Source organism: Ceratotherium simum, chromosome 15 (genome assembly GCF_057802395.1).
Source record: "Ceratotherium simum simum isolate JZ-2026a chromosome 15, ASM5780239v1, whole genome shotgun sequence".
NCBI lineage: Eukaryota > Metazoa > Chordata > Mammalia > Perissodactyla > Rhinocerotidae > Ceratotherium > Ceratotherium simum.
The window spans coordinates 62780769-62805770 of NC_141914.1; the positions used below are offsets into that span (position 1 = coordinate 62780769).

Consider the following 25002-nt stretch of genomic DNA (forward strand, 5'->3'; position numbering starts at 1 on the left):
ACTTTAGAACCACCGTTAGTTTACCCCCTTCGCCCCACCCTCCTTCAAAAAAAGGATGCCCTGGGGCCGGCACAGTGGCATAGCGGTAAAGTTGACGCAGTTCCGCTTTGTGGGCCCAGGTTCTCGGGTTCGGATCCTGGGTGCGGACCCACTCACTGCTCATCAAGCCATGCTGAGGCAGTGTCTCACATAGAAGAGCTACAACTCCACAACTATGATACACAACTGTGCACTGGGGCTTTGGGGAGAAAAAAGTAAAAGAGGAAGATTGGCAATGGATGTTAGTGCAGGGTCAATCTTCCTTAAAAAAAAAAAAAAAGGATACCCTACTCCCTGGGAAGCCCATTCTCCATAATTAACCAGGTTCATTGTTCTGAAGTTCTTCTTAAAGCAAACCCACTTCCACTTATTTTGTGATCAGAGACATGAAGAATAGTTGGTTGTTTTCCTTTCGTGTAAAAATATTCCATATGCTTGAAGAATAATAGTAAGCCTTTAGAATCTCAATGAAGGTGGTCTATTCCATAAGTAAGTTTGAAAAGCGTTTTTAAAGAACATTTTTTTGTTATTATAAGGCACCTCTTACAAGTGCTTCAGTAATAACCAAGTGCTACTTTTCTGTAAAATCTGCTCACATTCTCACAGCTGTCTTTAAGACACGATTAGTGTTACTTCCCGAGTTTTCATCATTCACTTCAGGTCGTTTTAAGAGCAGATTTGCCTTACTTGCAACAGGGCTGTGTATGACACTTTCAAACTGAAAACGTTCTTTCCATCAGCTTAGAAAGGTGTTGATCAATTTCAGCAGCAGAAACGTTCCATTGAGGCACAAATCACAGCACACACAGCAGCCGGGAATGGAGAGCCACCGTTTGTAACTGCAGTGAGGGCGGATCCGCCCACAGCCCGTCTTCCAGTGGTGGACTGACACCGCCGTGTCAGGAGCCGGGTGTTGAGCATCCACACTTGGCCATTCAGAGTGGCCTTGGGACTGTGGGCTAGTTCCCTGATGTGTCCAAGCCGCAGTTCTGTGGTTTGCATCCTGGGAATGATAGCTATACCTGTGCTCCAGGCTGTGGGGAAAGCAGGGCAGTTGGCCGAGCACGCACTCAGTAATTGTGTTGGATCTGAATGCCTGATGGTCTCTAACAAGATCCTTGTACTTTAATAATAAGATACTGGCCTTAGATCTTGTCTACACCCTTTAGAACAACCTCAAGTTGGAGTATGTGTCTGAGGATGTGTAAATTAAATGTTTAATAGAAACTTAAGTTTCTAATTAGGTGGAACCAAAGGGCAGCACGTGCTAGAGCAGAGATCTGCTGTGGGGTCAACTTCAGAAACAGGTTTAAAATCTGCTGGGTCGCAGAGGGCTGCAGAGCGACTGTGTTCTTTAAAAACGTTTTTTAACTTTTGACCCCACGGAAAGTACTTCAGCGTCCGGTACACTGGCAGAAAGAGCTGGAAGGGCGGAAAGCAAGGGGTCTAGACTGAACAGGTGGAATAGAGAAATCATGGTGGAGTCAAACCTCCTGACTCCCCCACCTCCCTGCCCACCGCTGTTTACCTGGAGCTTGTCAAATGCAATTCATTCGTGAGTCAGCAAGCTGAAGAAGCTTGAGGAGCGTCCAGAGCAGCTTCTCGCCTTCAGTCAAAGCTGCACTTGAAAGAATCAAGAGCAATGGCCACCTGCCTCTGCACAGGGAAGTGCCTGTGAAGTTCCGTCTGTGGTCCATCCACACTGGGGCGCGTATGGGAAGTCACCCCTCCACCTAACCTTTGATACCAGCCCGTTTTCTTTTAGTGTGCTCTGGGGCTGTCCTCCACATCGTAGCCAACTGCTGTCCTGCCTGTATGGCCACAGTCTCCATGAGGGCAGCGCTCCTTGTTCCTCTCTGACTAACCACCAGGGAAGCAGACACCTTCCCCCTCCCCACCACTTTCTAGTGCAGTGGTTCCCAGACCAGAGCGAGTGTGCATCAGGATTCCTTGGAAGTTTTGCGAACACACGCAATGCTGGGACCTATCTCCAGAATTTCTGATCTGTAGGTCTGGACTGGGGCCTGAATAGCTGCAGTTTGTAACAAGTTCACAAGGTGGCCTGGGAACCACACTTTGGGAACCACTCCTCCAGCCCAATACTAAATCTACTCTAGTGTTTCCAGTAACCTGCACCCCCTCCCGCCTTCCACGATAACACCGCCTCCATTCTCGGGGTGAAACAGGGCCTTCTCCTCGCCAGTTATATGCTACGGTTTATTGAATTCTGATCATAATACGCACTGTGCTAACCAGTCTCCATGCATTATCGGTAATTTCCCCAACAACCTGACAAGTTTGGTACCGTGAAACAAACAGAAAGAGGGTGGGTCACCAGGATCTCAGAGGTTACAAGGGGCAAATATGGTGTCCAACTCAAATTCACCTGCAAAAACCTGCTCTTTCCACTATGCCAGGGCTGGCAAGTAGGTTTTAACTTATATGTCAACTCCGATTCCTTGGTAGCAGCTGCCTGGAGCCCAGGAGGAAGGGGCTCCGCAGGGGATTTCTGGAATTGGTGAGATGAACCTGCCCGCAGTGTGGGTGTGGAGAGCAGCCCCGTGGCTGCCCTGTAGTTGCCATCCCCACACTATGCCCTGTTCGTGGATCAATTTTGTTATCTACTAGAAGCACGTGAGGGATGGGTATTCAAATTTGTTCCATAGAGAACAATAAAACTTATTTCCTTTTCCCTCTCCTTCCCTTCAGGATGAATCTACATGTTTGAGCCTAGATTTGAGAAGGTATAATAACTGTAAAGTAAAATGAAATGCACCTGCCATATAGATAGTAGTACCCGCCGTGGACATTTGGCCTTAAAGTGGTGGGGACAAGAGAATTGTGTTAATTATAGTTTTCATGTGTTATACATCTTTCAGTGTGACCCAGCTGACGGATCGCCTTATACTAAATAATCCACTGTGACTTAATAAGGAGGTAATGATATTTCTAGTGTTGTTCCTCTCCCTGTCACTAATATTCGGTGTGGGATTTATTTTTAATGTTTCAGTGCTTTATCTGAAAAATGAGTTTGATAATGCTTTTCTGCTTCCTAACGTTTATTATATATATGATTAAATAACATATAACTTTATGGCATCTATTATTCGATCAACAAATGTTTATAAATGTATCCCAGGCGCTGGGGAGAAAGCAGCAAGAAAAACAGTCTGCTCTCCCGGAGCTTACATTCTCTAGAGGAGAGGAGACACAAACAGTAACCAGATCCAGAAGAAAGTTGTGTGTAGGGGTGTGTGCATAGTGACAGAGAGCGACCGTGTGTGTGTGTGTGTGTGTGTGTGTGTGTGTGTGTGTGTTGCTATTTTAGATGAGGTGGTCAGGGAAGGCCTCTCTGAAGAGGTGACATTTAAGCTAAGACTTGGATGTGGAAAAGGAGCCAAACGCTGCACGAGGGGCAACCAGAGTCTGCACTGGAGAGGAAAGGGCAAATGTCCTGCGTTAACAAATCCTGTCCCAGCTTCCAATACCATGGGAATTTGGCCCAGGTCACCTCCTTGGGCTTCAGAAATAGAGCTGATCAAGAGTTCTCTCAGACTCGGATACGCTCCGAGGCTGTGACTCGTGATTCAGCTCAGGACCCTCGCCGCTCCCCTCGAGTCTCCCGCAAACCAGACCACGGCGATTCCTGATTTCCTCTTGCTCTCGCAGACCTGGAGCACTGCCGCTTTTCTCTCCCTTTGCTTCTCTTTCCCTGTACTAGCTCCTACGCTCTCCCCCAAGGTGAATTTTCTTCCTCGAATCTCCAGTGTTGCGTGCTGAACTGACACTCACTAGATTCAGTGAGTGTTTGTGGGTGAATGAATGGACAGGGAGGATACAAAAGTAGAGAAGAGTGAGCCCAAGCCAATTCAAAGCTCAAGAGCCAGCTTTTGCTTAAAACCTTATGTTCTGCCCATAAGATCCTGGACTTCTTAGAATTAAAAAGAGAGAGAGAGAAGACGGGATTTTAGATATTATAGCAATAATTTTCAGACACCACAGCTTCTAATGTCCTATGTCTCCAGTGAGATGTACCAGTTTCACCGGATTTTAGAAATACGAGAATTTTACCTAGCCTTTATGGAGTGTCTTACATTTGTCGAGAGCTAGTATAAAATTGCTGAGTAGAAATTTCTAGATCCCTTACTCTGTGACTTCACGCCTCTTTAAGCTGTTCCCCGAAAAAAACCCAAATCAGAAAATTTAAAACTGCATCTTGTCTTCATAAGCTTTGACCCTTTCACTTATTTAGAATCTGTGGCCACCATGGCCTCGTCATTAGAATTGGTCGAGGATGTCGGGAATATCACATGGGATGAAACCCCCGGCCTGTCTCGCCAAGTTGCCAAACTGGGAAAGCCTTGCTGGTGTGGTGCTGTGAAGAGGAGGGAGCTGGGACTCACAGCAGAGGTGGCCCGGAATGTGACAGACCCAAGCCTCGTCCAGTTCCAGGAGTTTGGGTGTCAGGGCACTGACATAGGGTACATTGTCAAAACTATCGGGCAGTGGCCAGATGTGTGATGAGTTTCAGCCTAATCACGGAGGATCATGCACGAGTGATTCCAGCCTCAGGAAAGGAGTCAAAAGAAAAGGGATATGCTGTTGATGGTGCCTTTTCCTGGCACCAGGCCCTCTGCTGAGTGGATGCTACTGCTGGAGCCCCCTCAGGGCTGGGCAGGAAGACACTACCCCCAAGTGTGGAATTGCTAGTGGTGTCCCCAAGGGACACGGAGTGAGAGCTTCTTCCAAGATATTGTCCACAGGGCAGAGGAATGAATATCTCCAGCTTCCTCGTGGTGATGTGCTGTGTATGGTTCCTCCACCCATTTTTCTAAGCCCTGTTTGCAACTTGAGTAGCCAATGTCATGAACTCAATTATTTGTACTTTTCCTGTCCTCTGTGTAAAGAAGCAAGTCCCTTTGCCTCTTATTAGGGCTGTCCTGGGACCAGGGGAAGAGTCCACTGTGAGACCATGATACAATTATAGGTTTAACAACAGTAATAAACTTTATTCAAACCAAAGAGAGTATGGTTTGGGTGAGCTCCATGGGGTCTTACCTAAGGGTCACTCAAGGGGAAGGCCCTGGGAGGTGGGGGAGACTGTTGATCACAAGGGCTGTTGGGCAGGTCATGTCAGGAATTAGATTTGCTGTGACTCTGAGGGCTATTATCTAGGGCACACTTGCCTGAGGGGCTAGTGTCAGTTTAAAGCCCCACAGGCTTCTAGGCCAGATAAAGTGGGTGCCAGGGCAGCAATACCATGGAGCAGCTGAGCTCAACTCTCAACAGCACCTTATAGAAAACTACAAGGAAAGGCAAGGGGTTGAGCTAAATTTTAGGATACGGGTGGGGGATGGGAGGGAGAGGCAGAGAGAACTGTGATCAGGGAGGGACACCCAAGGCTTCAAATATACCAGAATACTCTGACTTAAAATGGAGAGGTGGGGAATGCTGGTACGCATTTTATCATTCTTCTTTAATCTGTGCATATGTGCTTTTAGATCTAGCTTTGTATGTATGTGTTTGTAAATAAAAAGATAAATTTAACTCCCTCCGAAAAATAAAGACCCAGTATCTGAAAGAAACTAATCAAGAACTAAAAAAAGTTACCAAAATAAGGCCAGTAAGACCTAAAGTGAAAATTTAAAACAAAAACCGTAAAACCAATACAGACCCCCACCCCCAGCCCATCTGTCTGCCTTCACTGGTAAAAATTTTTGCTGACTGGAAAATACTTTGTGGAAGTGAGAGCATTAGAACTTATCTATGTATTACATTTGAGAGAAAATACGTTTTCCCCGCTTCCCACCCTGCTCACCAGGGCAAGACTGATTTAGGACACTTTCTTTTCCAAAGTTGAAAGGTTAGAAGTCGCACCCACTCTCTAGAAGCTGGTGCCCCCACACATGGCGGCCGTGGAACGGGAGCTGCTGCCCATCTGAGTGTGTCCAGTGGGGCTGCCTCGTGGCGGCAAGCGCCTCGGCCTGCCCTCTGCCTGCCTCTCCCTGTGTTGACCTGCATCCCAGGCTCTCCATTGTGCTCTGTGCGCCGGCTCAGTATTTCTTATTTTGCTGCAGTCTTTACATGTCTCAAATACCTTGTTTTTTCCTGAGCCCTTGCTTAGCCAAGTTCCCTGTATTTGGGTCCTTTGATCTTTCTGTTAAAATCAGTCTCTTTCGCTAATTATTTTCTGCTCCACTTCTTTGAAACCCTTCCAGTTGTCTCCATTTCTCAAGGAGCCAGGTGTTTAACAGAGAAGCTGGACGAGGTTCAGGCAGTATCCGGTAGAGGCAGCTGCTTGCCCCCAGGTCACTTGTTGACTCCTCTTTAAGCAGCAAAGACAGTTGACTGAAGGCACGTGACAATCCAGGGCCCAAACGTGCCCTGCAGTGGGAGTGCTCAGTGAGTAGTTACAGAATGAGGGAATCAATCAGGATCTCTTTTAAACGGGCAAGACTATATTCCAACATACATGCTTTAAAAAAATATATATGTACATTTTTTGTGTGTGTGTGAGGAAGATCAGCCCTGAGCTAACATCCCTGCCAATCTTCCTCTTTTTGCTGAGGAAGACCGGCTCTGAGCTAACATCTATTGCCAATCCTCCTCTTTTTTTTTTTTTCCCCAAAGCCCCAGTAGATAGCTGCATGTCATAGTTGCACATCCTTCTAGTTGCTGTACGTGGGACGCCGCCTTAGCATGGCCGGAGAAGCCGTGTGTGGGTGCACAGCCGGGATCCGAACCCGGGCCACCAGTAGCGGAGCGTGCGCACTTAACCGCTAAGCCACGGGGCAGGCCCCTATATGCACATTTTTAATACTAAAACAAACACCCGTTTACACATCAACCAGGTTATAAATGAGAACATGGAGAGTCAATTAGGGTCTCCCTCTTCGTGTCTCCCCAATTCCATTCCTTTCTTTTCTCCCCAGAGAAAACAATTCCCCTGAATTTTATGTCTATTATTCATTTTTTTCTTTATATTTTTCCATCTATATATTTTGCAATATGTATGCTTAAATAATATATTTTTTAATTTTGCCTGTTTTTGTATTTTCTATAAATGAAACCATAGTGTATATATACTTCTATGACTTGGTGTTTTTATGGAGGTAAAATTTGTATACAGCATTACATAAGTTTCAGGTAAAACATTATAGTTCAACATCTGTATACACTACAAAATAATCATCTCCAAAAGTCTAGTTACCATCCATTGCCCTACAATTGACCCCTTTCAGCCTTTTCACCCGCCCCTTCCCCTTTGGTAACCACCGATCTGTTCCCTGTATCTATGAGTTTGTTTTTGTTTTGTTTGTTCATGTTTTGTTTTTTTTAGATTCCACATATGAGTGAAATCATACAGTATTTGACTTTCTCCATCTGACTTATTTCACTTAGCATAATACTCTCTGGGTCCATCCATGTTGTCACAAATGGCAAGATTTCATCCTTTCTTATAACTGAGTAATAGTCCACTGTGTGTATATACCACATCTTCTTTATCCATGCTTCCCTTGATGGGCACTTGGGTTGCTTCCAAGTCTTGGCTATTGTGAATAATGCTGGGATGAACATAGGGATGCATATATCTTTTTGAATTATTGATTTCATGTTCTTTGGATAAATACCCAGTAGTGGAATAGCTGGATCTAATGGTATTTCTATTTTTAATTTTTTGAGAAATCTCCATACTGTTTTCCATAGTGGCTGTACCAGTTTGCAGTCCCACCGGAAGTGTATGACGGTTCCCTTTTCTCCACATCCTCTCCAACAACTGTTAACTCTTGTCTTCTTGATGATAGCCATTCTAACAGGTGTGAGGTGATATCTCATTGTGGTTTTTATTTGCATTTCCCTAATAATTACTGATGTTGATACCTTTTCATGTGCCTATTGGCCGTCTGTATATCTTCTTTGGAAAAATGTCTATTAAGATCATCTACCCATTTTTTAATTGGGTTGTTTGTTTTTTTGTTGTTGAGTTATATTAGTTCTTTATATAATTTAGAGATTAACCCCTTGTCAGATATATGATTTACAAATAGCTTCTCCCATTCTATTCTAACTTACACTTAATTTGTTTCCCCAGCCCACCCTCAGCCCAGGTCTCTTTCTGCTTCAGGTTTTTCTTTCCAGTCTAATAGTTATTTCAAGGCTTATTTCTTTGATGTTGTAGTTTACACATTTTAAAATTACATTTCCTTTTGTTTCTTGATCATATATTTAACCTCATTAGTTTAATTCATGCCATACAATTTTGCTAGTAACCTTGTTTACCAGATTAGCCTTATTTATAAATTATTCTATTTTACTGCTTTCTCCAAATAACACCATTATTTCATGTGCTGCTAAGAACAACAGATATGTTGCCAATTATAATTGCAAGATGCCATTGATTCTAAGACACATCCCTATTTCAGAGGTGTTAAAATTATTTATAAAAGTTGGGCTGGCCCTGTGGCTTGGTGGTTAAGTGCGCGCGCTGCGATGCTGGCGGCCCGGGGTTCGGATCCCGGGTGCGCATCGAGGCACCACTTCTCTGTCCAGCCTGAGGCCGAGTCCCACATACAGCAACTAGAAGGGTGTGCAGCTGTGACATACAACTATCTACTGGGGCTTTGGGGGCAAAAAATAAATAAAATCTTTAAAAAAAAAAATTATTTATAAAAGTTTGTCAAAATTGATGAAACACAGTATATGTTCACTTCACCTCTATTTTAGCAAATAGTACTTATATTCCATTTATCATAATGATATAAAGCTTCTTTTCTGAATGAATTTAATTTAAAAATGAGTGGATTTAAAGAAAAATATTACATAAATAGGAGTAGAGGCAGAATATATTGCAAAATCCTGGAGGTGGTCACCAAGTGACTTGGCCTAACTGCCCCTTGGCCCCAACTGCCAGCTCAGGCCACCCCCACTGCCCTCCAGCCCTGTGTCCAGATCCCACCTGAGGTAGAGCCTGGCTCCTGCACTGAGCACGGGAGAGGAGTCTGGGCAATTATGCCCATGCTCAGGTTGAAGAATGCAGTTATCATTCTCGGAAGTCATCTTATAAGGGCGGAAAGAAATTCCTAGGAAACAGACTCATTATAGATATTGGAATAATCTGGACTTGCTTCTATTTAAACAACAGCATACTCAGATGTTTCTATTTTGTTTTGTTTTTAACCCATTACCCAAGAGGTAAGGAGGGAAAAAGAGCATCTCAGTCTCTGTTGCTGGGTAATTTATTTACTAATAATGGCTAACCAAACACTGAACACTTAGTTTCCGTGATTATCAAACCAAAGAATGGTCTGCTTTGTTTTTCATAATAGATTTACCGATTGAAAATAAATATGAATAGGGGCGGCCCCGTGGCTTAGCGGTTAAGTGCGCGCGCTCCGCTACTGGTGGCCCGGGTTTGGATCCTGGGCGCGCACCAATGCACCGCTTCTCCAGCCATGCTGAGCCCACATCCCACATACAGCAACTAGAAGGATGTGCAACTATGACATACAACGATCTACTGGGGCTTTGGGGGAAAAAAAGGAGGAGGATTGGTAATAGATGTTAGCTCAGAGCCGGTCTTTGCCAGCAAAAAAAAAGAGGAGGATTAGCACGGATCTGAGCTCAGGGCTGATCTTCCTCACACACACACACAAAAAAAAACAAAAAAAAAAAAGAAAAGAAATATGAATAACTTGAGGCACAATGTATTTCATTGAGAAAGTGCAGAAGTGGCTAAATTCCTCCTTCCAGAATAGGGAAAGTGAAGAGAATCATTTTAGATGGACTTGGGACAAACCATTGAGTTTCCTTTGGGAGAACGCTGACCTTTGCACACCATCTCCCTGGTGTTGCGGTGAATCTGGGTTCATCACTCTCTCTGCTCCCTCCCTGCGCTGCTCCCGTCCTTGGGCTGCATGGCGTGCTGGGCACAACATCCCCTGTGAGCCACGCAGAACCCTCTGATTTACTCGGTGCTTACTCTTGAAGGTTAGTGTGAATCACTAACCAGAATGCAATAAGAAGGGGGTCACAAGTCATATAGGCTCTACTGATTGCAAGGAGCCTGTTTTTGCAAACTTAATTTTGAAGATTTTAATGTAGGTATAATTGAGAAGATAAATTGAACACATATGCATATCCTAATAAAGGTATTTTTTGGAGTCAGCAAATATTCACATCATATTAAGCATCAATGAACCTATTACAGTATGATAAAATGGGAAGGTCTTAGATTATTTATAGGCTATTATTTATAGTTTATTAGTATAATTTTAAAAATATGATCAGTAACAATTAGCAAAATTGATAATATTGGAGATGCAGCTGTTTCCACTTGCTAGTACTAATAATACCAGCAATAATTCTATATAGTAATGTCAATTGAAAGATAAATCTCTTCCAAGTTCTTTGTTTATCCTTTTGGGTGTTTTGTTTATCAGATCATTGCTGCATATTTTATAAGAACTATTTCCTGGTATTCATAAAAGTTATTCACATCATACACTAAATTTTGAAATTTATTCACAGATTAGAATAAAACTAGAAGAGTAACCCAGTCCTAGAAGAGTCCTAGAAGAGTCCCCGTTCTCCAAGCAGATGTAGTGGTCAGAAAGCAAATGCATTTAGGAAGCAGACTCACTGGGACATGGTGTTTTGGGTCAGATTCCCTAAAAGCAGAGCCTGAGAGAGGGATTTGTGTGCAGGTGAGGCACTGAGGGCTGAACCTGTAGGGAAGAGAGACGAGCAGCATAGGGAGGAGGAAATGCCACGTAGGATGTGGATCAGCTGGTGTTTGCTTGGCCTGAGGAGGGTGGAGGGATAAACTGTGCCACAGAGGGCAGCTGAGAGCCTTCATAAGCAATACTCACAGCAGCTGAGGGTGGGTGCAGCGGCCAGGAACAGGGATCTGCTTGGAGCACTAACAGCACTAAGTCCATTTGGTGATGGGGGGCGGGAAGGGGGGACAGGGATGGCTCTCAGGTTTGTGGCATGAACAAGTGAACAGATTCTTGTATATAACAATGACACTCCCCTCATAATACCAAAAATCTAAGATTATAGAAGAAATACAAAAAAATTCTTCATTTTACAAATAAATAAATTTTCCTTTAGCTTCTATTCTCTAGGTAACAATACCAACTTCTTGACATATTTGCATAGGATCGATTTTCCAAAAAAGTACGAACTTAAAAAAAATTGTTGCTCTTTTAGACTTTTTCCATTTATTCTGCTTCCTGTTAAAAATAGATCCAAACTGGTTCCAGTACTCTAATAACTGAAGATTGGCCCAGCTACAGCCTCAACAGTAGTTGAGCTTTTAACGAGAAAGTGATTATCCACGACTCTTGTGCATTCGTCCTCTAGTCCAGGGCTCAGCAAACCATGGCCCACAGGCCAAATCTGGCCTGTGCCTGTTTTGTACCACCTGAGAGCTACGAGTTTTTACATTTTTAAAGGGTTGCTTAAAAAAAAAATGTGCAACAGAAACTATATGACCCACAAAGCCGAAAATATTTACTATGTAGCCCTTCACAGAAAAAGTTTGCTGTCCCTGCTTCAGTCCATTATGACTCCAAACTTGTTTTCAGAGGTGTCCTGACAATCTATATTTTGAAAGAAAATCTGATATTCAAAAACTTCAAATTAGTAAGTGATTTATGGAACCACAAAATTATTTGTTTCATACACAGCTTCATCAGAATTCATATAAATAAATTCTAGCTCATCTGAACAATTATTTTTAATGGAATTCTTCAGCAAATTCAGAATCATTCATCTTAAGTAAAATAAATATGCATAATTTATTCTCTGTTTCATAAAAGCATTACCACCTATTTTGTGATTATTGTAAAGAAACTGAAAAAAAAAATAGATACAAAGGTAAAAAAATCACCAGCAATCTTACTATCGATAGTTAACCACTGTTAACATTTATTCAGCTCCGTCTTTTTCTAGGCATACAACCATTTAATTTTCTAAGATGTGCATCACATTGTATGTGTAATAGTATACCCTCTTTTATTCATTTAATGTTATAATTTTCAAAACCATCTTATTTGACTGCATTTATGCCACAGAATGAATGTCACAATTTATTTAAACATCTTCCTATTTTTTGACATTTAAGTTGAAGCTAATTTTTCACTAATGTAAATGCCACAATGAGCATCTTTTTGCATAAATCTAGATCCTCATTTCTGTGACCTTAGGCTAGATTTGTTTTTCCTTTATTGTGAAATTCTTGTTGTACATCATTGTTTGTCAGTCACCATATAAGTGCCTCCCTCCACCCCTTGTCCTTAGGCTAGATTTTTAAAAGAATAACTATTGTCTCCTGGCCCCGTTCTGTTCTTTGTTTTCCTTACAAGCACATTCTTCTCCTAGATGTATAAATGATGGAGTTCCTCAGGCTAGAAACATGGCCTTCTCTTCTCTCTCTATGTGTCTCCAGATGATGTGACCTATACCCAAGATTTCAAATACCATCCCTGTGCTGTGGCTCCCATATTTACATCTCCAGCCCCAGATCTCTCTCCTAAGCTCCAGACTTGCATATCCAAACACCTACTTGTCATCTCCACTTTCATGTCTTATACTATCTCAAATAGAACATGTCTAAAACGGATTCGTATCTTCCCTCCTTCTGCTCCCCTACCAGAAGCCCCTCCTCCTTATTGCCCCTTTCAGTAAAGAGACATCACCTTTCCACTAAATTGCTTATGATATGAGCCTGGAAACCATCAGTGACATCTCTGTCCCCCTTTTGACCCCCATCTATTCAGTCACCAGGTCTGGCTGATTCTGCCATCTAAATATATCTTTAATATTGATATTTCTCTCCATCTCCCCAACCCCCACCTAAGGCATATCTGTGTCTTTCCTGGACAACTATATTTGCTTCCTTTTTTTTTTTTTTGTGAGGAAGATCAGCCCTGTGCTAACATCTGCCAATCCTCCTCTTTTTTTTTTTTTTTTTTTGCTGAGGAAGACTGGCCCTGGGCTAACATCCATGCCCATCTTCCTCTACTTTATATGGGATGCCACCACAGCATGGCTTGCCAAGCGGTGCATCAGTGCGCGCCCGGGATCCAAACCGGCGAACCCCAGGCAACTGCAGCGGAGCGCGTGCACTTAACTGCTTGCGCCACTGGGCCGGCCCCCTATATTTGCTTTCTAATTTGTCTTTCTGCATCCATTCTTTCCCTGCTCTGTCCTGCTACCCCCTTTGCCATTTTCCACCATGGAGAAAGTTTCTAAAAATGACAACCTGCTTTTATAACTTTTAAGTGGCTGGTTAGGATAAAGACTGTGATGTTATCCCCTCCTCATCCTTCCACATTCATCTTGCCACTGTTGTGGAAGAGGGAGAATCCCCTTCCGCCCTTTCCTTTAAGGTTCTTATGGCTGGCCAAATAATTAAAAGACAGTTTAGCAGGAGAAAATAATACCAAGTTTAATAACATGTACACATGGGACAAACCAGGGAAACTGAGTTTCTCAACAACGTGGCAGAGATTTTCATCTTAAATACTATCTTCAGCTAAAGACAAAGGAGGATGTTGGGGGTGGGGGTAGTGGTTTGGGATTTCAGAGGGGAAGAAGACAATTCACATGGAGAGGGAAATGTAAAGGTTTGTCAGACAATTCTTTGTAGGGCCACCTATAGAGAATGTGGCCGGAGAGACAGAAATCACAGTAATCAAGGGCATGTAGATTTAAATCCTCTCCTTCCGTACTGATAAGAGTTTCTACAGATAAGGCCATCCCCCCCTTCCTAGTACACAGAGGGAGATACCTTTACAAATGTAAATATTTGGTAAACAGAACTTTGAAAAGAATGGGCTTAGGGATGACCCTGCCAGTCTGTCCATACCCAGTGCTAAATTCCTTTAGGCAGTTAGTGGGGGAGTTCAAATGTCCATCAGAGAAAATAATCAAGGTAAAGAGACACATTTCAGGGTGGCCAATTTTGATCTCCCACACCACTTTTCGTCTTACTCTCTTGCTCCAACCTAGTGGTTTCCTTTCAGCTACTCAACTATGCTAAGCTTCTTCCAGCCTCAAAACCTTTGCTCAAGATGTTCCCTCAGCCTGTAACAGCCTTTCCTCCCTCTTGAACTGACCATCCCTTTTCCTGACCTCCCCCCCAACACTCACACCACCTACATGCTCTCTCAGCATCATATAAGTCTACTTTTGGGGTACTTTTTACAAATTGGAATCTGAATTGTTGTGTATTTTTTTCCCTGAAATGTCTGTTTCTCCACAAGACTGAAGACCCATTTGGGGCACATCATGCTCTTTGCTTTCACCACTTGTCTCTTTCATATGTCTTCCAGGGCCTGGCATGGAGTGGGTGCTCAATGAATATTTGTTGAATTAGTAACAGCTCATGGAGTATAATCTTTGTAAAGACATTTAAAACATATTATCACATAATATTCCAGAAATTTCATATCAACCAATTTATAACCTCTAGCAGTGTATGAGTGTTCCTTTGCTCACACCCTTCCCGACACTGAGTATTACAGTTTAAAATAATTTTTAAATATTTTTAGAGCCAAAATGTTACCTCATTATTATTGAAATACCATTTCTTTGATTACTAGTGAAGTTGGACATTTTTCACAAATTGATAGCCTCTGATGTATTGTCTGTGGTTTTTAAATTCATGACATACTGCTTTTATTGAACCATTGTTGTTGGGATATTTGGGGATTTTATTTAGATTGTCTTCCTACCTATAGAACAACGCCACCAAAACTACTTAATGTCATCTGAAGGTTTGGGCAGATCTAGGAAATACTATTTTGTCAACCTGAAACCAGGACATTTGGCTTGACAAATACTACAGAGCTTATAGAAACTAGGTGAGTGCATGTTTGCACAATACTCCCCCAGGTTTATACTTGCTCATTGATGATTGCTCCTTACCTTGGGCGACCACATATTTTATCGTGTAAACGGGGACGTTTTTGAGAGCAAAGGAGGGCACCAGGACAACAGGTATAAAGCAGGACTGTCCTATACAGGCCAAGATGTATGGTCTCCCTAACTCATTTTCATGCAGACTTACAACTCTGGTTACCTAGAGCTGGGAGTAGAGGTCCACGTGGTAATCCAAGAATAAATCAGGAATAAACCTGCTTTTTGTTCTAAATTTTAATATGGATGCCTTTGCACTGGGCTGTTCAGTGACTTAGTGACCCACCCTGGAATTCCTTGTCACCTATGCTGCTTCCTTCACTCATCTACCTCACCTGACTGCCCCATGGAGGCATCTGACAATTTCATGCAACCTTTCTGCCATGATGAGGCCAGTGGCCCAAAGAGCTGCAGGGACCGCCTTGCCCATAAAGGCAGAGCTAATCAGAGGCAGAGCCAAGGCTTTTGGAAGAGTCCACCCCATTCCACCAGGCCACCTCCGTCCTCACTCTCAGAGGCATTCCTCCTACCTGCATCGCGCTGACAACGCCAGCAGCTATTTTCTGATTTGATAATGCTTCTAAAGTTATGTCAAGAAGTGACCAGAACAGCTTTCACTTCCCAGAGCATCCTGCAAGGGTGTTCCTCTTTGACAAGCGTTACACATCAAAGTACGAGGGCTTTTATGTAATTCATACCCTTCAATGAAGGTCAAAAAATAAATTCAGAGTTGTTTACAGACTTGCATTTTCAAGAATTGCTAGGAACTTAAGGAAAGTAGAACATGATGACAGAAAACTTCTGAAAAAGAAGCCTGGGAGAGTTTAGATGAGCTGAATTTTTATTGGCCAGTGCCATCCAGTCTGAGGTGTGACTTTATTGGGAAAAGAGCAGCAGCCTTCCTCCTCCAGTCTCCTCAACAGAACAGATTTCCTCACGGTGGAATTCCCAGTAAGCCTCTGTGTACTGCTGTGCACTGCCCACCTCCAGGGGGCGCCACTGACATGGCCATCTAGGGGAACCGTGCCAAATGGCCCCTGCTGCAGGGACCTGGGGCGCAGTTCACGCCCTCTGGGCACTGCACAGGGCACAGTCTGTGCAGCCACATGCTAAGGCCCTGACTGATGCCCTCTATGTGACTTTTCTCTGAGAAAGATGCTGTCCCTTTGCTGCAGGTAGACGTGCTTTAGACACCAATGCCTACAGACTCTTCAGGGTAATCTTCAGGGCAAACATGCACTCACCTAGTTTCTGTAAGCTCTGTAGGATTTGTCAAGCCAAGTGTCCTGGTTTCAGGTTGAGAAAATAGGTCATTGGCACTATCTTTAAGGGCTGAGTTTTGCCTGGATTTTGCCATTTCATTTTTATTGAAGAAAACATAGGAAATAAATGCAATCTCATGGTTTTCTAGAGAATCAAAACATTTAAGATGTAAATGTTTTTTAAAGGGATTTTTTTCATTAAAGTATAGCTCTATAAATGAAAGAAAAAATTATTTTAGGTATACATAGGATCCAGCTGCAAAATATGTACACATGCAGATTAATAAGTTAAGGTCAACCCACTGGCTCTACAGAAATAAAGGAAAAATACCAGGCATTCAACCTGCCTAATGGAGATAGGCCTTGCTTTTGAATTAGTGGAAGAACCAACTTTCATCTCCCAATAAGGAAAGAGATAAAACCATTCAGAGACAATTTTATACTATATTTCCCATAGTTTCTAGGATGAAATCCAAAGAGTCTTTAAGCTAGAAAGAAGCTTTTAGTTCATTCACTTATTTATTCATTCAATTCATTCTTACTATTTTCTTAACACTGTTATCATGCCGTCCAGCCCCTTCCTGGAGAAACTGAGGTCACAAAGTTGGTTAGAGACAGGGCTGGACACAAAGCCAGATGTTCTATATCCAGGACACTTTGCCCACAGTGCTGTTAAATATTCCCATGTAGTTACATTCAGGTGAAAGAGGAGATGAAATAGGAGAGCATCTGTGTACTACACGTGACCTGCATGTAATTCACGTAATAAAGATGAAAGACAAAACCCCTTTGCCAGCCATTTCTTTATTCCTCTAAACGTCACCACTTAGAGAAAGTTCAGCATTAGAGCTAATAATTTCAGAATTAATTTGGGAATTTTGCAAATAAATCTTTTCCCCACTTATTCATAGTCCTTATGATTTAAATATTTCAATCAGATCTTTTCTCAAATGTTGCCTTTTCAGATAAAAATCCTATAAATAGCCTTGACTTCTAAGAAACATGATCTCGTCTTACCTTTTGATTACTATTCCAGACAGTTTCCTATCCACGACAAGATGAACACTCCGGTCTCATGGTGGCTACCTTCCGAAAGGATGTGTTTTGGGGGGAATTCAAGGCATGTAGTCCATAACAAGGCAACTTCATTTCCTGAGGTGTCTCTACTCTTCCTTTGCACAATTAAACCTCCCAACTTGCTGAATATTGCTGAGCGTGGTGACGGCTGAGGTGAGCACATGTGAGCAGAGGAGAACAGCTGCTCTTGGCTGATGCTCTCCTCTCTGTGTGGACAGAAATACTGCCCGAGGAGCCTCTGCAGGCCAGGGGACTGAGAACCCACTTGAGGTTGCTGCCAGGAGACCCTTTCTGACATTTTTGTTTTGTAAAATCATCTATATGCATTAGGACCAAGGGGTACTGAGCTTTTAGCTGAGTGACCAAGAGCAAGGATTCTGAAGCCAAACTACCTGGGTTCAAATCCTGGCTCTGCCACCTAGCTTTCCAGCTTTCTGACACTAGGCAAGTTACTTAACCTCACTGTCTTCAGCTTCCTCACCTATAAATGGGGATACTAGTTTTTTCACAGGACTTTTGAGGATTAAATGAACTAAATATTATTATTAATAATTCTAGCAACAAATATCAATGAAACTCCTATTCCATTCCAGTTACCGTGAACCAGATAGAAATGGCTCCTCCCTTCATGAAATTTAGAGTATTTTTTCACACTAGGAGCCCTCACCCATTTAGGGGTTGTGAAGTCAATGGTGAAGTGTGATCAGATATTTTGTTTCATAATTTTATTTATTTATTTATTTTTTCCCCCAAAGCCCCAGTAGATAGTTGTATGTCATAGCTGCACATCCTTCTAGTCGCTGTATGTGGGACGCGGCCTCAGCATGGCCGGAGAAGCGGTGCGTTGGTGCGCGCCTGGGATCCGAACCCGGGCCGCCAGCAGCGGAGTGCGTGCACTTAACCGCTAAGCCACAGGGCCAGCCCAGATATTTTGTTTCAAATAAATTAGGATAGGATTTGACAAAATAAGAGTTTTATGAAACTTTTTAATATTTTTATATGTGTGTGTGGCCTGGGTCTCGATATAAAATGAATTTCTTGAGTGTAGTAGAGAAGATGAGCAATTCTTTTTTTTTTTTTTTTTGTGAGGAAGATCAGCCCTGAGCTAACATCCATGCTAATCCTCCTCTTTTTGCTGAGGAAGACCAGCTCTGAGCTAACATCTATTGCCAATCCTCCTCCTCTTTTTTTTTTTTCCTCCCAAAGCCCCAGTAGATAGTTATATGTCATAGTTGCACATCCTTCTAGTTGCTGCATGTGGGACGTGGCCTCAGCATGGCTGGAGAAGCGGTGCGTCGGTGCGCGCCTGGGATCCCAACCCGGGCTGCCAGCAGCAGAGCGCCCACACTTTACCGCCAAGCCATGGGGCTGGCCCAAGATGAGCAATTCAACAGCAACCTCGATAAGGTGTGTGTGGCAAGTACAGTGAGTGTCATGGGAACATAAGAAAGTCACCTGATCCCCTTCTGGCAGGTATAGAGAATCTGGGAAGCCTTCCAGGAGGAAGTGACATTTAAGCTGAGAATTACAGGATGAGTAGAAATTTGCCAAAAGAAGCTGGGGGAGGCTGGGCAGGAAGCAGTTCCTTCAAGAGCAATGAGGAGCCCTGGGGGTTCTAATGAAGCCAGGAGAGACTTGCTCAGATTTGCATTTTAAAAAGGCACTCTGGATGGATGCAGAGAACAGGCAGAGACAGCAGGGAGACTCTTTAGTAATCTCAGGACACAGTGGTCTAGACTGAACAGTGGGCATTCCAGATTGACAGGGGAAGGTGTCGGTCTGGGATGACACCCATTCCCGTCACATCTCTGGTGTCTCATGGTGTCTCATTTACAAAGGTTGCAGGCACAAATCTGAGTTTGTAAGGCCCATGCCTCTAACCTGGAGCCACGGTCCTGTAGACAGGATGACAGGACCTTTCAATCATTTTGCAAATCATCTCTCCATCCTGCTGGACATATCTGCAGACTGTTGCCAGCCTAGGAGTTGGCAGGGCTTCCTGTTCTAAAGTGGGATGGTTCTTGGCAGGAGATGGAAGGCTGGAAACAGAATGGAAACCAGGCTAGCCGGGCACCTTGCATGAAGAGAAAAGAAAAAGGAAACCTGGTATTTTCCCATGTGATCCAGAATATCGGGTCAGAAAATAATTTAAAAGGATGGATAATTCAAAGATGTTTCTATTTGGCTTTGAAAGGCCATGTATTTTTGGCAGTGGATTTACCTTGCCAAATGTTTTTCTAAGGCTTTTGCATTCCCTGAACACAGACCATCTGGGCAGCAGGGGGACGAGCCGAGTGGGTGGCTGAGGAAGGAGGTCCTTATGATTAAAAATGGGACTGAGACCACCATTCTCTCTCACCACCCCAGGTGACCAGTACTTACCTGTCTACCCGTTTCCTGCCACAGGGCAGGCCTTTTCTGACCTAAGCCTGGCCAAGTCACACAGGAACTGGAAAGCTGCTGTCTAGCTCCCAGCACACAATGCTTCCTACCCACATGTCTGAACACTCACAGGCCACCACCACCCCACAGGGGGGCAGCCAGCTGACCCAGGACTTCTCAGCAACCTCAAAATCAAACCATATTTGGAACACAAGGCAGGCTGCAGATGTTACCGTAAAAGACATTTTAAGTTATAATCAGTCCTGTTTTACAGAAGAGCTGTCAAGAGGCCAGACCAGACCCCTTTTCCTGCTATTCATAAGACTGCTGCTTCAGAGAAGTTAAAAGATTAGCTTATCTTCCCTGGCTCAGGCCACCGAGGAGAGGAAAGAGTTGTACTTCACTGAAATCACTTAAAGAAAGGGTCTTTGCACCAAGTCCCAATCAGGACCCAGAAGAAATGTCAGCTTGGCAGCCACTCCCTACCAAAGAATCCCAAGCATTCCAAGGGTGCCAGGCCAGGCTGGCCTGCTCCAGGCTAGAATTCACAGGGAATAATTAGTAACAGGTCCAAATCTAGAAGTTCAGAGAAACTGGTTTTCCCCAATCTGTTGTAAAATTAAGTGTTGTTTTTCTTTTTTTAATTTTTTCCAGCTTTATTGAGTTAGAATTGACATATAAAATTGTAAGATATTTAAAATGTACAACGTGATGATGTGATATACATGTACATTGTGAGAGGATTACCCCATGGAGTTAGCACCTCCATCACCTCACAGATTTATCTTTTGTGTGAGAGCATTTAAGCTCTAAGTGCTGTTTTTTCGTAATCACAAGAGAAGAGGGCATTTCCTAGTTCCCCAGTTCCTACAGGTCAGCATGGTTCGTTCACAGGAAATTCTTAATCCTGAAAAGGTGCTCTGTGACCCATCTACAGTTTTCAAGTGTTGGTTTCTTTAATTTCCTGGAACATTGTTCCTAATGAGATGAGCTGCCAAACTCAGATAGCCAGCGTGTTAGTGTGTTTTGAAAAACCCAGCATAGGTTTCTTCGATTCAGTTTCCTGAAACATTTAAGGAAGCAAAGCCAGCGACTGTGCCAGGGGCATGTCACCTGATATCCACCTCTTCCCTTCTTTTAATGTCTCCTTGATTGGAAACGGCCAAGGGGGACTTTAGAGGCTCGTCCAAACGTTTAGAACAGATTCTCCACCACCAGGCCAGGTATCAGTCCCAACTCACACTAACCCCTCCATTCCCCATACGCCTCTCCGAGGTCATCCAGAGCGTGCAGCCGGGAGGGGGGAAGGGAACGTGAGCTAAAGCAACAGGTCCACCCACAGCCTGAACTTGGAGGGGGACGGCGAGGCCACTGGAGCCGGGCGGTGGAGGGCGAGGAAGCGGCGAAGCGGAAGGTGGAAGGGAAATGATGGTGCATGACCACTGAGCACACGTCCCGCAGCCTCCACATGGGCTTGTGTATGTGCGCGTGGCGGGAAGGGGCTCTTCCCGGGTCACTCCGGGACTTCCGCGCGGGTTAGGAGGCGCCGAGCCCGCGCTTTGGGGTGCCGGCAGGCTTAGGCGGGGGAACGAGACCCGCGCAGAGGGCTGGAGGCGCGCCCAGGAAATACTAGTGTGGCTGGGCGGAGAATTCACCACCCTCCCAGGGCGCCGCCCCTGCTGATGGACCGGGTCTGCGCCCGGCGCCGCGCTCGCCCTTCCCTCAGGCCTTCTCCCAGCCCTCCGGCCCCCCGCCCCGGCCCGCAGCGACGGAAAGCGGGCGAGCGGACTGCGCCGCGCCCGGCAGCCTCTGGGCATGCTCGGTGGCGGGACCAGCTCCGCCGCGGGGAGGGCGCGGCCTCCTCCCCCAGGGCGGCGGCGCCTGCAGAGACGCCGCCGCGCCCCCGCCCCGCGCTCCTCGGGGGCGGCGGGCGCCCTGCCCGGCCGGAGCCGAGAGCCTTCCGGCGATCCGAGGAGGGCGGGCTGGGGCGGCGAGCGCTCGGAGCTGCCGGCGGTGCCTTAGAAAGTAAAGCTCGGCGCACGAGGGTAGTCGGCTCCCCTCCGGTGGGGCGGGGGCTGGTCTCGGTGCCCGGAGCGAGGTGCGAAATTAGTAGCCGCCCACCCTCCTGTCGGCCCCCGCCCCCAGGGAATTATAATTCTCCGGAGAAGTGTCTGGTTCCCGGAGAATCGTTGGGGCGGGGTGCAGGGGCGCGCCCGGCGCAAAATGGTTACAACAAAGTCCACGCGCCTCCGGGGCCCCTCGTATGGAAAGTGTGCGTGCTGGTGGCTGCGCCCCCCCCCGCCCCCTTTGCTAATTTGAGGCTTAGTTACCGGGAGGAAGTCTGGTTGTGGTAGGGAGGGGGCGGGATAAGGGCTGCCTCCGGCTGGTGCCGGCTCCGCTCCCAGGCCTCCTTGCGGGGCGCATCCCGGGCCAGGCGGGCGCGGGCCACCCGGCCGGGGCATTCGCGGGGGGTGGGCGGGCGGCCGGACAGGTTCGGCCCGGCGGCTCACTGTCTGCTTCCTCCCCCAGGATTACCGAGAGGATGGGATGGATCTAGGCAGTGACGCCGGCAGCAGCAGCAGCAGCAGCCGCGCCAGTTCGCAGTCCAACTCCACCAAAGTGACCCCTTGCTCCGAGTGCAAATCCTCGTCGTCGCCGGGGGGAAGCCTGGACTTGGTGTCTGCCCTGGAGGACTATGAGGAGCCCTTCCCGGTCTACCAGAAGAAGGTGATTGATGAGTGGGCGCCGGAGGAGGACGAGGAGGAGGAGGAGGAGGACGAGCCTGATGAGCGAGGGTATCGGGATGACCGCTGTCCGGCCCGGGAGCTGGGGGACGTGAGCGCCAGGACCCGCAGCGGCGGCGGCAGGGGCAGGAGCGCCACTACCGCCATGCTGCCCCCGGTGCCCAACGGCAACCTCCACCCGCATGACCCCCAGGACCTCAGGCACAATGGCAACGTGGTGGTGGTGGCCGGCCGGCCGAGCAGTTCCCGGGGCCCCCGCCGGGCGATCCCGAAGCCCCAGCCGGCAGGGGCCCGGCGCGGCGGCCCGGGCCCGGCAGCGGGGGCCCTCTGCCTTCAGCCCACCGACGGCGGTACGTGCGTCCCGGAGGAGCCCCCGGTCCCCCCTATGGACTGGGAGGCGCTAGAGAAGCATCTGGCTGGACTGCAGTTCCGGGAGCAGGAGGTGCGCAACCAGGGCCAGGCAAGGACCAACTCCACCTCCGTAAGTTGGCTGGGGTGCGTGCCCACGCGCGCACAGACGCGTTCACCCCCCGCGCGCCCGCCGCCTGCGGCCCCATTCATCGTCTCCCGAGGGTGGGGGCTGGGCCCGAGAGCCTGCCTCCTTCTACCCTGGGGGACGGTTGCTCAGTCTGTGAGCTGTCTGGGTTTGCAGGATGGGCGGAGAGGAGGGAGGGGCAGCCAGAGGGCAGTGGAAAGTCGGGTTAGTGAAACCGGCGACTCATTTTAATGGAATTACTTATGGAGACGAGGTCGTGAGTCACTTGCCTGAAAATAAATCCCAGGAGATTTTGGCACCGAAGCCACCGCCTGCAGATATTTCAAGTCGTAATAGTTGTGGCTTTGTCAACCGTGGTGGGTCTCCCTTCGTTGCCACTAATGTCTCGCCCATACATAGGCTGTGCCTGTGCACGCGCACACATCCGCCTGCCTGCACCTCCGGTATGGCAGCAGGGTTTGTTTCGTCTCGCGTTTTCGCGGATGCTCCTGGATTGGAATGAGTTGACCGCCCTCCTCTACGACTTTCTTCCCCTCTGGAATCCGACCTGCTGTTGACCTGGAGGAACGGGGTGCACTGACGGGCTAGGATGGGGGAGGGGTTCTTGCCTCTGTCGCCTGACTCACTCCCTCGGCGGTGAATCCCTCCGGGTTCTGATGAGGAGCCGCTTGCAGCTCCTTACCGGAGGCTGCTGCCTCAGCTCAGGAAATCCGAGAGGGAGGGTGCTGGAGTGGAAAAGAGAGAGGGAAGGAAGGAGGGCCTCGTCTCTGATGTCTCAACATCTTTTCTGCTCCTGTGAGGAGAGCGGATAAATGACTTAAAAGAAAAGCATCGTGAATGTAGCTCCTCTGTCTATCACTGTTTTGAGATAAAGCAACAGTTGTAATTTGAAACATTAATGGTATCCCTAAACGGGCCTGAAGGGCACAGTCTAAACGGGCTGGTCTCCGTGGGGCGGTGTGGGAAATGCTTGCTTGCAGGTGTAATTTTTTCGGCTCCAGGGCCCCGCGGCTACTGGAAATTGGGTGCATGCACTTCTGACTTCAGGGGTGAGAACGGTAACTGCGTTTCACAGAGAAATTGGCACGGTTTCTATCAGAGTGAGCTCTTGGCTGACACAGCCCACTCGTTAGTGTCCTTTGAGAAACTACCTATTAAATTAACACACTCGTTTTAATCCCAGCTGTTTACCATGGCCACTAGCAGACATGAAATCTTTCCATTACAGCCAATACTATCTCTTGTACCTTGCAGTAGAAAACATCCTTTACCCCGTAGTACTTGAGAAACATACCAGATTAAGTTCCCTGGACTTAAACAATGACTTGAAGATAAACAAGTTTGCTATTGCATGACATTTATACATTCCAGGAAAATATAATAATTGGGTATACAAGCAAAGTTAGGATTTGATAGTGACAATGAGCTTCATTATTCAAAAGTTATTTAACACAATGTTGTTGAGCACCGGTGTGTTATGTGGGAAATGCAAGGTATGCTTCCCAGTGCTGTGATTACATCCGTCCAGGTGGGATTGGAGTTATGGTGAGGGGAGGAGGGGTGCAGACCAAGTACCCTGAGGGATCTAAAATGTAATAGTATACTGGCAGCCCCACACACACACCTTCTCTTCTTGTCAGTGTGAAGACTCTGTGGACCTTTTCTTCTTGGGCAATCTTTGAAACCAAAGGTGTCTCCTCACCTAGTAAACAATTTCCATGTTTGGGTTCCTCTCCCCCTTGCCCCCAGCCCTCCTGGAAATGTCCCCTCTGGGCATTTCCTCCATAAGTCAGAGAAATTTGGGTCTCATTGCTTTAAAGCAAGGATGTGTACAGAAAAAAGGGAGAGGGGAAGGTGGCCTTTGAGGCTATTTAATATGGAACTTTTCCGTGTTTTGGTTCCTCTTTGAACAAAATTAGTAGCCAATGTTGGTTTAGAATACTGATTTTCAAACTATAAGTTACCCATGAAATCACTTTGGCATTAATAAAAATGAAATAAAATAGAGTGTACTACAGTGCATTTCAGATAGTTACAGTAAACTTGGATTTTTAAAACTTTTGTTTCATTTTTATGT

At 45.9% G+C, this 25002-nt stretch overlaps 1 protein-coding gene across 8 annotated transcripts in view; it reads left to right on the top strand.

The window, feature by feature from the left end:
* Positions 1-25002, top strand: part of SCHIP1 (schwannomin interacting protein 1) — a 581206-nt gene that overhangs the window by 429773 nt on the left and 126431 nt on the right. For 3 of the 8 annotated variants that reach the window (XR_015554530.1, XM_087440119.1, XM_087440118.1), the window contains exons 1-2: positions 21712-21730; positions 22215-22910. The exons of 1 other annotated variant lie outside the window; for it this stretch is intronic. Coding sequence is in view for 6 of the 7 variants with exons in the window: in XM_087440119.1 (XP_087296245.1) it covers positions 22233-22910 (678 nt within the window). In the remaining variant the exon portion in view is untranslated. Of the gene's footprint in view, positions 1-21144; positions 21164-21634; positions 21784-21828; positions 21958-22214; positions 22911-25002 lie in introns of those variants that run through there. 4 more of the 8 variants (XM_087440122.1, XM_087440121.1, XM_087440123.1 and 1 more) reach the window with 4 other exon arrangements.